Source organism: Hoplias malabaricus, chromosome 2, assembly GCF_029633855.1.
Source record: "Hoplias malabaricus isolate fHopMal1 chromosome 2, fHopMal1.hap1, whole genome shotgun sequence".
Taxonomy (NCBI): Eukaryota; Metazoa; Chordata; class Actinopteri; order Characiformes; family Erythrinidae; genus Hoplias; species Hoplias malabaricus.
This window is the reverse complement of record NC_089801.1, coordinates 9,478,820-9,494,752: the sequence shown is the minus strand read 5'-3', so window position 1 is coordinate 9,494,752 and position 15,933 is coordinate 9,478,820. Positions and strand designations below refer to the sequence as shown.

General features: G+C 44.4%; 1 protein-coding gene across 1 annotated transcript in view; it reads left to right on the top strand.

The window, feature by feature from the left end:
• Positions 1-8,577, top strand: part of LOC136674798 (neurexin-1a-like) — a 353,645-nt gene extending 345,068 nt beyond the window's left edge. The window contains 1 exon segment of the mRNA XM_066651019.1: positions 6,500-8,577. Within this exon segment, the coding sequence (XP_066507116.1) occupies positions 6,500-6,804 (305 nt within the window). The 3' untranslated portion in view covers positions 6,805-8,577.
• Positions 8,578-15,933: the final 7,356 nt, after the last annotated feature.

Sequence of the window (15,933 nt, the reverse complement as noted above, 5' to 3'; positions counted from 1 at the left end):
AGGTTTAATGTTCACTACACTTTACCACGCCCTGCACTCTCTCTCTCTCACTCTTAATATCTATCTATGTAATTTTACCCTTGGGTGCGCTCAAGTGGAATTTATAAAAGCCCCCCATTATTTTAAACACTTGTTTCAAGCACTATTTCTCCACTCGTGTCATCGCTTAGCCGCAGACCGCTAACTCCGAGCCAAGTATACGCGCACATTTTGGCAGAAATAGGAAGATCTCAGCCTAGTCTCCTAAGCCCTTTAAGACTAGTTGTGTTCTAATACACACTGCATTTGCATTCCCTCTTTTAATTAGGGATTTCAACTACTTTTAACAGAATCCTTTGGTGAGACAGGTGTTTCTATGCCTTGTGCCAAGCATGGGCTAGATGAGTCTGGCATCCCCCAGCATTGTGAAGGGGCATCCTCTGGAGAGTTGGAGCTCTGTCCAGTATCTTTGGAATGAGATGATCCAACATAAATTGCCCTCACTTAATCTGACTTCACTTATGCTCTTGTAGCTGCCATCCAATCCTCACAGAAATGCAAAACTGGAACACTATATACTAGTCTTAGAGAGAAATCACTGTATAAATGTGTCTGAGAGATCAGATCTCTTCAAATTTGTCTGAAAGATTGGATCACTGTGAACTCATTGGAAACCCAGTAAACATTTAGCCGTTGATTCAACGTTGAAATAACGTAATGACTGTCGTCTAATCAACGTTCTCTTAAGGTTGAAAATGAAAGTTGAAAAGACATCCAAACACAGACATTGAAAAGACGACTATTAGACGTATTGTGGACGTCCGTTGACGTTATTAATTGGTCCTGAAATAAATTACTTGTATAAAACGCGTTTTGGACGTCCACTGACGTTATCGATTGGTCACCACTTAACTAACTTATTAAGTTGGATTTTGGACGTCCATTGACGTTTAAAATATGTCCTTGATGGACAGACTACTTTTAGACCTATTTTGAATGTCCAGGGACGTTCCTTGTTTACTGGGAAGACTGGATCGCTGCAAACCCATCCGAGAGTTTGGATCACTGCTATCCCATGCATGAGATCGGATCACTGCGAATGCATCTGAGAGATCAGATAACTGTAAACACGTGTAAGGGGGTCGAATCACTGCAAACTGAAAGATTGAATCATGGCCAACTTATATGAAAGAGGCATCATGGCAAACTTGGTCTGAACGATTTCTGATCACTGCAAACTTGTCATAGAGATCAGATGGGATCACTGAAAACCCATCTGAGGGATCAGATTACTGCAAATTGCCTGAGTGATCAAATCACTGTAAAGCTGTAAACGGGATTAGATCTGGAGAGTGGGGTATGATATAAAGCACACATTCTTGGCCTTGTTGTATATGCCTTGCATGAGACCAGTCAGTACACATTCATCGTTTGGGATGATAGCATTTAGGAGATGCACAGTTTAAACTGGTGTACGGTCACATATTGGGTGTGACACCATGTGCTTACATGAACAGGTAATCTAACCAGTCTACTTCAGGAAGAGCAATAATGTTACTCCCTCCACTATACCAACAACAAACACCATCCTAAAAACAGGTTTCTGAAATGTGGTCTAAGCCTTTAGTCAGCATAAGACCTCTGCATCAATCAGTTTCCCATTCATAGCTGCAAATGGCTCCCAGAGCAGTGTCTGGCATGTGGTTAATCCCTTATCAGGCGTTTAGAGAATGTTAAAGGCCGGTCACTGGATCCATGAGGGCCAGGTCACAGTCGATGCTGTTTCCATGTTTGTAATTTCCATAATAACGCTGTGGCCTGGGAGTTCAAGCCGCTGTAGGTTCTGATAAGGATGTCTCTGCAGTGCTGTGTTTTGAAGGTGGATTCATTACTGAGCAGGGAGGACATTCTTGAGCGAGCAGAGCCAGAAACAGCATTGTTTCCTGAGGCGAGAAAAAGCTGTTGTGCTAGCGACGCTGACTGGGGTTCAGCAATTGAGGGAGAACACTCGCCATCTGTTTTTCCTGTGACACAACCTGGCCAGCAATTAATCCTGGATCTGCAGAAAATCAGTCATGAGATAACAGTCTAAAACTGAGAACTTAATTTTTCATAGGCAACCAGTGCTGAACTGTCAAAGACTGTAGACCAGTGGAGATAGTAGCCCATCTGTTGCTGCACAGTTAGTGTTGATCATCATCTAGACGTCCCTCAATGGTCAATGGACTCTTCCCACAGGACCGTATTGGGTTTTTATTTTTGGGTGGTGGACTATTGTGAGTCCAGCAGTGACACTGAAGTGTTTAAAAGCTCCAGCAGCCAATGCTGTGTCTGATCCACTCGTACCAGCCCAGCATCTATTAGTGTATTACACTTTCCTATCCTACAGCAGTGGGGCAAACCGTTCGTTAACACCTTTGACTTCAGAAGACCTGTTGGACAAACAAGTCTGGACATTTCAGGACGTGAACTGTATATACCCAGATGTGTACCTAAAGCAGTACAGAAAAACACACGCCTCCTGTTTCTGTCTTTGCGAGAATTCTGTAACCGTGAGTCCACCTACGATTCCTCGTCCTTATCTCCTGTCCCGACTCAGTGACCCTGAACAACAAATAACCAAAGCCGGACTCAGACTGCGGCCCCCTCGCTCGCTGATGTGGTGACAGCCCGTAGGCTTTGGCCTTGAAGGAGTGAGCTTTCTTCACACCTGTCCAAAGGGATAACACGGCGGCAGCAGCGAGCACTAATCTGTTCCAACGCTCAGTCACACTCTATTCCCAGAGGCATCTCCCCACGTCCTTGAGTCCTTCCCACACTTCCAGTGGGCCTCGACTCCCACCTCTGCAGGGTTATTAGACAATGACAGGCACCTTCTGACCACAAACTTTTATAGCCCAGGGAAGGAGGGATGGTCGGTTTGTGTTATTGGAGACAGTCGATGGAAGTACATGGGAAGCTGTAGGTCAAAAGCATTGCAGGAATGAGCATCTAATGTGGTCATTGTTTGAATATTTGTGGGGATTTTATAACGCAGCTGTTTTCAGGTGCTTCCATCGTGGACTCAGATGTTCAGCACAAACACTGAGCTGTGAATGTTGGGCAGAATGAAGGAGCACCAATGCCTTTCAGCGGCAATAGAGTGGCATAGAGTATCAGGAGTACCTGACTTCACATATTCGTTTGTGGCTGAATGCCATTAAACTGCAATCAAGTTAACATTAGCATGAATTAACATTACATATTGTATTCATTCACCGTGTACTTATGTGTAGTATTTATTTTTGAGGATGTTCCCGTGAATTTATGGCAACCCAGCGTGAGAGATCAGCTTTAAATCTTCCCCTAACCCTAAACCTAATGCTAAATTAACCATAATGTTAACCCTTAAGGCACCTCAACTGTAAATTTAATCCTAATCCAAACAATGAATCTTAATCGTAAACCTAATCCTAACCCTAATCCTTTATTACATGCTCTTAAAAAAAGAAAGGTACGACAGATTGTTTTTGAACAATGCCATAGAAGAACCGCCTTTAGTTCCATTAAGAACCATGTTTGTTTAAGTGATATGTGAGTCTCAAGAATGTTTTAAAGCAAAAATGGTTCAATATGAGCTCTATATAAAGCAAATGTGGTTCTTCTAGGGCATTACTCAAAGAACCGTTTGTAGCACATTTCTTTTCAAGAGAAACACTAAAGGGTTTCTTCACAGTCAGGGATTAAGCCTAGTCCTGGACTACACAGCATTTTGAATTGTGATTTTAATTTGAAGGGGGGATATAGTTAAGGACTATAGGCTTAAGCCCTGTCTGGGAAACCACCCCAATAATGACATATAACCCCACACAATTTAAAATGATGGTCCTACAAGGGTTCTTTAGAAAAGAAAATGGTTCTATATAGAACCCTACAAACTTGATTAACTTTTTTTGCATGATTAAAGTGTTCTTTGCATCGTGAAAGTGCTCTTCATTTTAAAGGACAATGGGTTCTATACGGCACCACAAAAGGTTCCTCTGTTGTAATAAGCTTGACATTATAACAGTAGAGGAAGTATAGAACCATCTATAGCTCTATATAGAACAGAAAACTTTGCTTTTTTAGCATCCCTGTCTCATGTTTCTGAAGCATAGCATTTTAAATTGGAATGTGTTGTTATTTATGTCATGTAAAATCCAGTTTAAATTAGGTGAGTGTAAATTATGACCACGCTTCTTTAAAACCTGTCCAAAAGTTGCCCTGAAAGCACAATATTCCTGGGGAGTGGGAATAGGTCAACTGTGAGACTGTTCCATAATTGTGGACCTTCTCTTGCTCTAGGTATTTTTTTTTTCTTTTGACTCATGGTATCATTAGCCAACATGAAACCTGTGACCTTAATAATTGAGTGGATTATAAAAGGTCACTCATTGGCTTCAATAATGGGAGGCTAAATCATGTGTTAAATGGGACCTTAATTTGAAGACCTGGAGTCCACCAACATGCAACACGATCGCGCAGTGAGTTTAATGTGGGCTGCCTAAGTCAGTAAACATTTGATGATGTTCACTTTAAAAGGCACCCTTGTAAAAATATGATGTGAGTGATGAGAACTGTTCAAAGCAGTTGGAACCTTGGATATTCCAAGAATGGTCCTAAGGAACCCAAAGAGAGTACATGTTGTTGTTCTAATCCTGAACTATGTGCCAGTCAGCCAATAGTGGACCATCCCAGGGCCCCTGACGCCTAGGTTGATGACCTGATGTGAGGGTTCTATAGCTATTCTAGGACTATGCCAAGTACCATTTAGGGACCTTTGTTTTTAAGATGGACTTGAGAGATTTGATGGTTGTAAACACAATTTTACTTCAACATGAGCTTCAAGGGATTCTGAAGAGAGATGAAAAAAGTGGAGGGGGGGGCAGTTCAGGATGCGAGACACTTTATCAGATGAGAACATTCCATGAGAGAGAGAGAGAGAGCGAGAGAGAGAGAGACAGAATAATGAAGGGTTATGGTGCCGAGTGCTATCAGAGTTGATGGGAGTGGGATTATAATTTGGATGGCTCTCGTACATAATGGAGGCTCACTGATATGTAATCAGTTTCCCATTCATAGCTGCAAATGGCTCCCAGAGCAGTGTCTGGCATGTGGTTAATCCCTTATCAGGCGTTTAGAGAATGTTAAAGGCCGGTCACTGGATCCATGAGGGCCAGGTCACAGTCGATGCTGTTTCCATGTTTGTAATTTCCATAATGACGCTGTGGCCTGGGTGTTGTCTGTGTTCAAGCCGCTGTAGGTTCTGATAAGGATGTCTCCGCAGTACTGTGTTTTGAAGGTGGATTCATTACTGAGCAGGGAGGACATTCTTGAGCGAGCAGAGCCAGAAACAGCATCGTTTCCTGAGGCGAGAAAAAGCTGTTGTGCTAGCGACACTGACTGGGGTTCAGCAATGGAGAGAGCACACCCGCCATCTGTTTTTTCCTGTGACACAACCTGGCCAGCAGTTTGCTTTGTAGTGACAATTATGGACCCCAAAATGTAGGAGCGTCTTCGTTAGTCTGCATGGCCAGAGTCTATTACTGACCAGATGTATCCCTTTGTTTCAAGTGGTCATGTTAATAGTTTTGAGGACTCATTACAAATTAAAACACAACACCAAAACAAAAACTGGGACAGTTTGCATTGATTTACTCTTTCTTTTGAAACCTTTATTTATGATTTAAACATTAAAATACTATACTAAGAAAATTATGTTTACAAAATTTAGGAAACCTGACCCATTAATTTACATCACATTTCTAAACAGAGCCATAAGAGTGTGGAAACATTTACTCTATGACCTACACTGTGCACTAGAGTGGGTGGAGGGATTTGTGATTCCACATCTGTTATGCGGCAGCATATATATACATTTATATACAATATATACATTTTCAACAAGGAGAGCAATTTATTTAAATTTAAGCCAAAACAGAGAAAGAATTTCATATTTTCTACATAAAATTATTATCCTCCAATAATTAGTTACCACTCCGGAGCATATCATAATCAGATAATTTACCCTGTAAACAAAATGAAAAAAAAAGATTCAAAACAAATGTGGTTTGTCTTTGTCGTCTCTTACATGAAACAGACATAATTGGTCAAAAAAGCAGAGAAATGTGTTGGAAGTGAAAGTGCTAAGAGTTTTCCATTTATATTCAATGACAAAAGTGCTAATAAGGCTAACAGTACATACCAGTGCCTTTTCCCTTTATTATGAAACACAGTGGCATCTCTTTACCCAGCTGACATTAAATTAAGAGATGCTGGGATTCTGTGTTTAGAAATGCTGTGAGACCCTCTCCAGCATATGAAGGACTGTATATGAGATAAATATATCCACTTTTCACATCTGTTTACATTAGTGCTGTGTTGCAAAGCCAGAACCGTGACCTAGTTGTAATTATAGTAATCCTGTAAATTGCAGATGATAGAATTGCACTGAAGTATAGTAAAGTACACTGACCACCTTCTCTTTCTCTTCTCTTTCCAGCAAGCCCCACCGGTCCTGGTGTGAAGGGCTACCCCGATCCAGTGGAGGTTGTCCGGGAGTCCAGCAGCACTACAGGCATGGTGGTTGGTATTGTGGCGGCGGCAGCCCTCTGCATCCTCATCCTCCTCTACGCCATGTACAAGTACCGCAACCGGGACGAAGGCTCTTACCACGTGGACGAGAGCCGCAACTACATCAGCAACTCGGCCCAGTCCAATGGCACGGTGGTCAAGGAGAAACCGGTCAACACGGCCAAGAGCGCCAGCAAGGGCAAGAAAAACAAGGACAAGGAGTACTATGTTTGATCACTCTGGACATGCTGGGCTACTTCGCCGGACCAACTTTTCAAGGACTCGTGTTTCCTTTTTTTTTTTTTTTTTAATTTCTTTTTTCTCTGAAAGAATTCTATGAAAACGCACCCTGTGTATAATAACAAGAACTGATCCAACTAAACCGCTTTGAGAAACTGTAGGAACTACATCTAATGAATGGCATGGCACTGCAACATGCAGGAGGCACCTGAGGGGGCGGACATGGTAGGGGGGGTGGGGGGCTCTGCTTCTGCTTCTTCCTCCAGGATGGATGGAGGGAACAGAAGGACGGCAGACCGGGCTGGCACAGGTTCAGCTGGACAAGGCGGACAGTCCAACCGAGAACAGACTGGTCCGAGGAAAACAAAGCTGATTAAATACCCAACCATTACCCGTAACGGAGACGCAGATTATCAATACAAGCCCGTCTGTGCCCCTAGCACCGGGGGGACAAGATGTGGCGCTCGCACTTGCTCGTTTAACAGTGGACAAGCCGTCTGTGCTTGATTTCCGTCGCCCGTGTTTGCTGCTGGGACTTTTTCTAGTGAAGCGAAGGCTGAAAGACCACGTTCCGTAAACACAGGGAAGATGAGGGAGGAAAAGGAGTTGTGTCTTAGGAATCAACCAAATCTTTCTTTTTCCTCCGCGCCTTTTTTAGAAGCGGCGGCTGCGGATGCCGCAGACTCTCGAGAGGCCGCTCGCTTAAATCTATCAAGGGGGCAGAAGAACAGAAAGCCCGCCGGTCTGGGGATCCGAAAGCAATCTCAGAAAAGCAATCTCAAGGCCTTACTTTCTCAGTTGGGAGCTTGAGGCCGCAAAGGCAGGCGGTGTGAAATACTGGGGTTTTTTGTTTCTTTTTTTTTTTTTTTTCTTTTTCCAAAGTGATCACTTGAGGAACACTTGCACGCAAACAGTATCTTATTCCATATGTTTATACAGTACCCCACATCTAAATGTGCTCTCTGGACTGTGTGACAGTGGTGTTTTATAGCCTGTTGTATAGATGATGCAAAATTATATCTGCTCCTCCAACCATTTTCTTTTTCGATAATAAAACGTGGGAAAAAATCTGAAAAAAAAAAACCCTAAATGTTATTACGTGTTGCTAGATATAGACGCTTTTACAACAACACCGGCAATGGCGTTTTTCTTTTCTTCAGTCGCTTACCCTCTTAGGCTTTATACGAACATCACACCAAAAGATAATGCCATGGTAAAGCACCTGAAGCTGCCAGACCCGTGTGTGAACGGCTATTCATCATGTCCAGTCCCGTCGTTTCAGGCCTGCCGAGGAAAATCACTGCCCACCTCCTGACCCCCACAAGCCCTGTTTCTCGCCTATGGAAATCCCTTTGTGAGACTCCAAACACTCAGAAAGGCCAGGAGCTGTCCCAGGTCCTGAAAGTTAATCCCTCTCTTTTGCCAGAGCAAGGTGTTAAAGGTGGAGACCACTCTAGCCATTCCAGTCCCTGTGTACTGTCCCGTCTTCCTATCTGTCTGTCCATCTCTCTGTCTGGTGGTCCCGCCGTCAGTCTCCGCCCCGCCACCTTGGTTTCAGAATGAGCAAGAGAAAGAGGAAAGTGGCGAATATGAGCTAAACTGCATTAACAGCGTTCCTTTGCGTCAGTTTATTTTCTAATTCTACCAGTGCTATTTTTTTCTACAGTATTTTTTTTTCTGTTTGATTGTGATGATTCTTTATGGACCTCAAAGTACGAAATTTATTATAAAAAAAATAGTTTTGAAAAATTAAACATGCAAATAAAATATTACCTACGTGAATATCAGTGCTTGCTTTGGAATTACTGAATATTTCTTTGGGGAAGTTTGTTTGTGTGTGTGTGTGGGAGTGTATACTCATGATATGAATATAATATGAATTCCCTACCGGACCCCCTCAGAGCAGGTATGATTTGGTTGGTGGGTCATTCTCAGCGCTGCAGTGGTACTGATATAGTGTGGTGGTGGTGTGTTAGTGGGTGTTGCACTGGTATGATTTGACCAGAATGTGTTGGATGAATATTTGTGCACTATTAGTGGACTTTTCTCAGTCCAGCAGTGACACTCCAGGGGCAATGCTGTGTCTGATCCACTCACACTAACACACCATGACCAAGTCAGCGTCGCTGTAGCACTGAGAGTGATCCTCCACCCTAAACATGACTGCTCTTTTGGGGTCCTACGCATTGAAAAACAGGGTGAAAAGGGGCTAACAAGTATGCAGAGCAACGTATAGACTAACTAAAAAGTGTAAACCTATGGTCAGTGACTGTAAAAACTAGCAGGTATTTAATGATATGGCTGGCTGGTTTATACTCTGTCACTGGGGTGGTCCTGATAATCATACCCTATTCCTGCTTTGATTCATCGGCTCTGATTCATCAGCCTTTTTTTCTATATTGTTTTAGTTTAAAGATCTAATGAAAGGTGTAAACATGTTGCTGTCCCCAGGAAAAATGAATGCAGTGTTGAATATTGGAACCACTGTTTTTAGCTCTGAGGGCTGACGTTTATTGTTTGAATTTCATAAACCTGGACCCCCTTGTGTTCTGGCGGCGAAGCAGCTTCTTATCAATAATTTATGATTGTGATCATAATTACATTCTCCTTATCTGGTATCTCCTTCCAGTGGAGCTCTGTTTTCTGAAAGGGGCAGCAGAGAGTCTGTGAAGTTATTTCACCGTGAAAAATCCTTGCTGTTTATTTTATTTAATTTTTTTTTTCTAAACTTGAAACATTTGCCAGCAGCAGAGCAGCACTGCAGGTGGTGTCACTTTCACACAGCTCCAGGGTCCCGGGGTCCTGGGTTCAATCCTGACCTCCCTCCACGATCTGGGAGGAGTTTGATGTGTTCTCCCTGTGGGATTCCTCAGGGTGATCAGGTTCCCCCACAGTCTGAAAATACATTAAAGGGGGAAATGGCTGTGTGAAATGGTGTGTGTGTGTGTGAGAGAGAGAGACTGGGTGAATGTGTGAAACTGTCCACAGATCTGAATGTGTGAGTGACTGGGTGAGCATGTGAAACTGTCCATTGGTGTGTGTGTGTGTGTGTGTGTGAGTGAGTGAGTGAGTGAAACTGTCCATTGGTGTGTGTGTGTGTGTGTGAGTGAGTGAGTGAGTGAATGAGTGAGTGAGTGAGTGAGTATGTGAAACTGTCCATTGGTGTGTGTGTGTGTGTGTGAGTGAGTGAGTGAATGAGTGAGTGAATGAGTGAGTGAATGAGTGAGTGAGTGAGTGAGTGAGTGAGTGAGTATGTGAAACTGTCCATTGGTGTGTGTGTGTGTGTGTGTGAGTGAGTGAGTGAGTGAGTGAGTGAGTGAGTGAGTGAGTGAACATGTGAAACTGTCTATTGGTGGGTGAGTGAGTGAGTGAGTGAGTGAGTGAGCGGGCAGGCGGGCAGGTGGGTGGCTGAGTGAGTGAGTGGGCGAGTGAGTGGGCGGGTAGGTGCGCGAGTGAGTGGGCGGGTGGGTGGGCGAGTGAGTGACCACAACCACAAACCTGATCAGAATGATGTGGTAACAGAAAAATGAATGTATGAATGAATGAACTGATGCTATAATGAATGGGTGAAAGAATGAAACAAAAAAAATGAATGGAGGGATGGATGAATGAAGGGAACAATGGATGTATAGATGGATGATGAAAATGAATGAATCAGTTAAATGGAATTGATGGGTGGAGGAATAAACCAATTTTACCACAAACGAATGAATGAATCAACAGTGAATGAATGAATGAAACATTTGCCTAAACATATTCCCTTTCATACGTGGATCATTGTTGGACCCTCTAAGCGTTTAAAATCCGTCCAGTTCACATAAATAATAATGATACATTGGTGTCACAGAGGCCTAGTCTGAAAGGGTAAAATAAAATAAGTTACTGTCACTTTTACACACCTTATTAATGGTAGTACTGTTGATGGTGGAGTTACATTAAATATCCTAGCAATGCAACTGAACAACCCAGGGCTATAAATCCCACACAGTAAAAGACACAGTAACAGAATATATTTCCTGAATGCATCTTACAAGCTTCAGATGTCTATGTTTTAAGAAGCATTATTATATTTGATATTATTCCCAGCAGAACATACAATACAGCTGATATAACAATGCAAACCTAATAGATGTGCTTGCAGAATTTAGCCCTTTCTTTGCAGTAGATATTAGGAATGTGTGTGCAGTACATTTCTCATGTATGACCCAGTCACTTTTTGTGAATTAGATATTTTCCAGTAGTGTAACCTCTTCCAGGAACCTATTCCTGTATGTCTCCAGGCTGGGTTTCGGCAGGTTGAGGCAGCCGCTGTGGCAAAGCGTCCTCCTTCCACCTCCAGTTATTTAACCCGCCGAAATGTGGTGGTAATATATCCATCCTGGAGAGCACAAAGAGAATACATTAGCTCGGGCACTTGAAGGCAAAAGTAGACAGCTCCCGTGCTCGGCCTCTGGGGAGCGATGGAGCTGGAGTCTCTTATGCAGACAGGAGGGAGGCATGGGAAATGAAGTTGTAACAGCGGGAGAGCGGCGGCAGCAGCTGCACAGGCCCATGGTGCGCTGCGTTCAACAGCGGCACGTCGCCAGATCGGGCGTTTTACGAGTAAATAGAAATGCGCGACGCTGGAACACTTCAGACGAGCCGGACCTCTTCAAGCATGCAGCACAGCACTCGTATTAGAAGTCTGACTCAAGCTGGATACAGAGGGACAGCAGGGATATTGCTCTGTGCACTTATCAGGCAGGTGACATGAGCTACAGGACAGAGGCCAACAGAGGAGGCTACACTGCGGGGTCAACATTATTAGGAGCATGATGGGTCATAGGTATCATTTACTTGTGTATTGTTGGGCCAATGCTGACCAATGCTGTTTTTCAATTGTTTGTTTGTTCATTCATTCGTTTCACACAATCACTCACACACTCACACCTGTGGACAGTTTCACACATTCACCCAATCACTCACACGCTCACACCTGTGGACAGTTTCACACACTCACCCAGTCACTCACACCTGTGGACAGTTTCACACATTCATCCAATCACTCACACACTCACACCTGTGGACAGTTTCACCCAATCACTCACACACTCACACCTGTGGACAGTTTCACCCAATCACTCACACACTCACACCTGTGGACAGTTTCACACATTCACCCAATCACTCACACACTCACACCTGTGGACAGTTTCACCCAATCACTCACACACTCACACCTGTGGACAGTTTCACACATTCACCCAATCACTCACACACTCACACTTGGGACAGTTTCACACATTCACCCAATCACTCACACACTCACACCTGTGGACAGTTTCACACGTTCACCCAATCACTCACACACTCACACCTGTCGACAGTTTCACACATTTACCCAATCACTCACACACTCACACTTGGGACAGTTTCACACATTCACCCAATCACTCACACACTCACACTTGGGACAGTTTCACACATTCACCCAATCACTCACACACTCACACCTGTGGACAGTTTCACACACTCACACCTGTGGACAGTTTCACACACTCACCCAGTCACTCACACCTGTGGACAGTTTCACACATTCACCCAATAACTCACACACTCACACCTGTGGACAGTTTCACACATTCGCCCAATCACTCACACACTCACACCTGTGGACAGTTTCAAACATTCACCCTGTCACTCACACCTGTGGACAGTTTTACACACTCACCCAGTCCCTCACACCTGTGGACAGTTTCACACACTCACCCAGTCACTCACACACTCACACCTGTGGACAGTTTCACACACTCACCCAGTCACTCACTCACACCTGTGGACAGTTTTACACACTCACCCAGTCCCTCACACCTGTGGACAGTTTCACACACTCACCCAGTCACTCAAACACTCACACCTGTGGACAGTTTCACACACTCACCTAGTCACTCACTCACACCTGTGGACAGTTTCACACACTCACCCAGTCACTCACACCTGTGGACAGTTTTACACACATTCAACCATTCACTCACAACTGTGGACAGATTCACAGATTCACCCAGTCACTCACACCTGTGGACTGTTTCACACACTCACCCAGTCACTCACACCTGTGGACAGTTTTAAACATTCACCCTGTCACTCACACCTATGGACAGTTTTACACACTCACCCAGTCAATCACACCTGTGGACAGTTTCACACACTCACCCAGTCACTCACTCACACCTGTGGACTGTTTCACACACTCACCCAGTCACTCACACCTGTGGACAGTTTTACACACTCACCCAGTCACTCACACCTGTGGACAGTTTCACAAATTCACCCTGTCACTCACACCTGTGGACAGTTTCACAGATTCACCCAGTCACTCACAACTGTGGACAGTTTTACACACATTCACCCAGTCACTCACACCTGTGGACTGTTTCACAGATTCGCCCAGTCACTCACACCTGTGGACAGTTTTACACACATTCACTCAGTCACTCACACCTGTGGACTGTTTCACAAATTCACCCTGTCACTCACACCTGTGGACAGTTTCACAGATTCACCCAGTCACTCACAACTGTGGACAGTTTTACACACATTCACCCAGTCACTCACACCTGTGGACTGTTTCACAGATTCGCCCAGTCACTCACACCTGTGGACTGTTTTACACACATTCACTCAGTCACTCACACCTGTGGACTGTTTCACACACATTCACCCAGTCACTCACACCTGTGGACTGTTTCACACACTCACCCAGTCACTCACATCTGTGGACAGTTTTACACACATTCACCCAATCACTCACACCTGTGGACTGTTTCACAGATTCGCCCAGTCACTCACACCTGTGGACAGTTTTACACACATTCACTCAGTCACTCACACCTGTGGACTGTTTCACAAATTCACCCTGTCACTCACACCTGTGGACAGTTTCACAGATTCACCCAGTCACTCACAACTGTGGACAGTTTTACACACATTCACCCAGTCACTCACACCTGTGGACTGTTTCACAGATTCGCCCAGTCACTCACACCTGTGGACTGTTTTACACACATTCACTCAGTCACTCACACCTGTGGACTGTTTCACACACATTCACCCAGTCACTCACACCTGTGGACTGTTTCACACACTCACCCAGTCACTCACATCTGTGGACAGTTTTACACACATTCACCCAATCACTCACACCTGTGGACTGTTTCACAGATTCACCCAGTCACTCACACCTGTGGACTGTTTCACACACTCACCCAGTCACTCACATCTGTGGACAGTTTTACACACATTCACCCAGTCACTCACACCTGTGGACTGTTTCACACACATTCACCCAGTCACTCACACCTGTGGACTGTTTCACACACTCACCCAGTCACTCACATCTGTGGACAGTTTTACACACATTCACCCAGTCACTCACACCTGTGGACAGTTTTACACACATTCACCCAGTCACTCACACCTGTGGACTGTTTCACACACATTCACCCAGTCACTCACACCTGTGGACTGTTTCACACACTCACCCAGTCACTCACATCTGTGGACAGTTTTACACACATTCACCCAGTCACTCACACCTGTGGACAGTTTTACACACATTCACCCAGTCACTCACACCTGTGGATTGTTTCACACACTCACCCAGTCACTCACATCTGTGGACAGTTTTACACACATTCACCCAGTCACTCACCCAATGGAAGGCAGTCAATGTTGATGAAGTGCTGTTTGTGAAGTCAGTAACAGCAAAGTCAATTTTTGTTACTGAAAGGGGGAAGCAGTTGGAGGCTTTCCAAAACTGATAGACAACTGTAGATGCCAAAAATGTGAGTGTGTGTTTGTGTGTGTGTGTGTGTGTGTGTGTGTGTGGTTGGGGGGGGGGGTGCTGGTAGGGGGTGAATGAGCACTTGCATCCCTTTCCTCATTATCCACATCATCCTCATGTGACCACACTGAAGCGAGAGGATTATGTTCCTGGTCTCACCAGGCAGACGGGCCTAATATTAATTTAGGATTAGGATTTCCAAAATTGAATCATAGTGTTAGCGTTCATCCTAGTAATCAGGTTTAAACAGGGCCTCTTGCATGTGGCATTGCTGTTGTATTGCTGCATGTTGCGGTACGTTACACAGTGTATTAAAAAGGCAGTGGTGATCCAATGACGGTACATTGGTTAAAGCTGGACCGTGTTATTTCTGACCAATTGGATTAGATGAGCACCTGGTCCTGCAGGGCCATAGCTGGAAAGCCCATGTTGGTGCTGGTTTGCATCACAAAGGAACCCTCTTGGAAAAACCCACCACAGTTTTCTGTTCATCAGCTTTTTTGTCTAATATATATTTTTATTTAATCTCTTTAAATAAGAATTAATGTTTAATTTGATTATTTAGAGCAGCATTGTGCTACTGTAACAGCTCCAGGGTCTTGAGGGCCTCTCTCAATGAATGAGAGGGAGAGAGGGAGAAAGAATGAGAGAGACTACCAAGAGGTACAGGGAGGTACCGTAAGGCCTACACTTGACATTAGATCTGTGTGTGTGTTTGTGTGTGTGTGTATTAGTATCAGTGTAGCAGACCCAGCACTGCCCACATAATAAACCACAAACACATAGCACTACAATATCCCTCTAATTTTCATTAGCCCAACTCATTCAACACAGACGACCTCCACGCTAAGGTCAGAGCAGGCTGGTACGTGGGTATTCATGCCATATACAGGGCCTTTGTTTGAATCGGAATTCAGCAGGAAGGCTCCAGCTGCTGGGAAATGGCGGCTTTGACAAGGTCAGGTTTGTGAAGCACGATCCAGTCACAGCCAACACGTGCAGGCTGCAGTGATAACATCTTTGCTCATGTCATGTGGCATGATATTTACCTTTACAGCCCACAGCTATCTCATCCCTCCTTCGCTCGTTCTCTTTATCCGCTTCCGAGCTGGGTATGACAACAGAGCCCGTGATTTTTCCAGGCGGGTTTGGGGAATGTTGACGCTTTAGCATTTAATACACGGGAAAGCTGTCAAAAGTCTGCTGTTGCCTCCTGATGCATAGCCTTAGTTACGAGAGATCAGGCAAGTGGAATGGAGATATGTGCCACCAAAAATATAGTGTCTAATAGAGTGGGCACA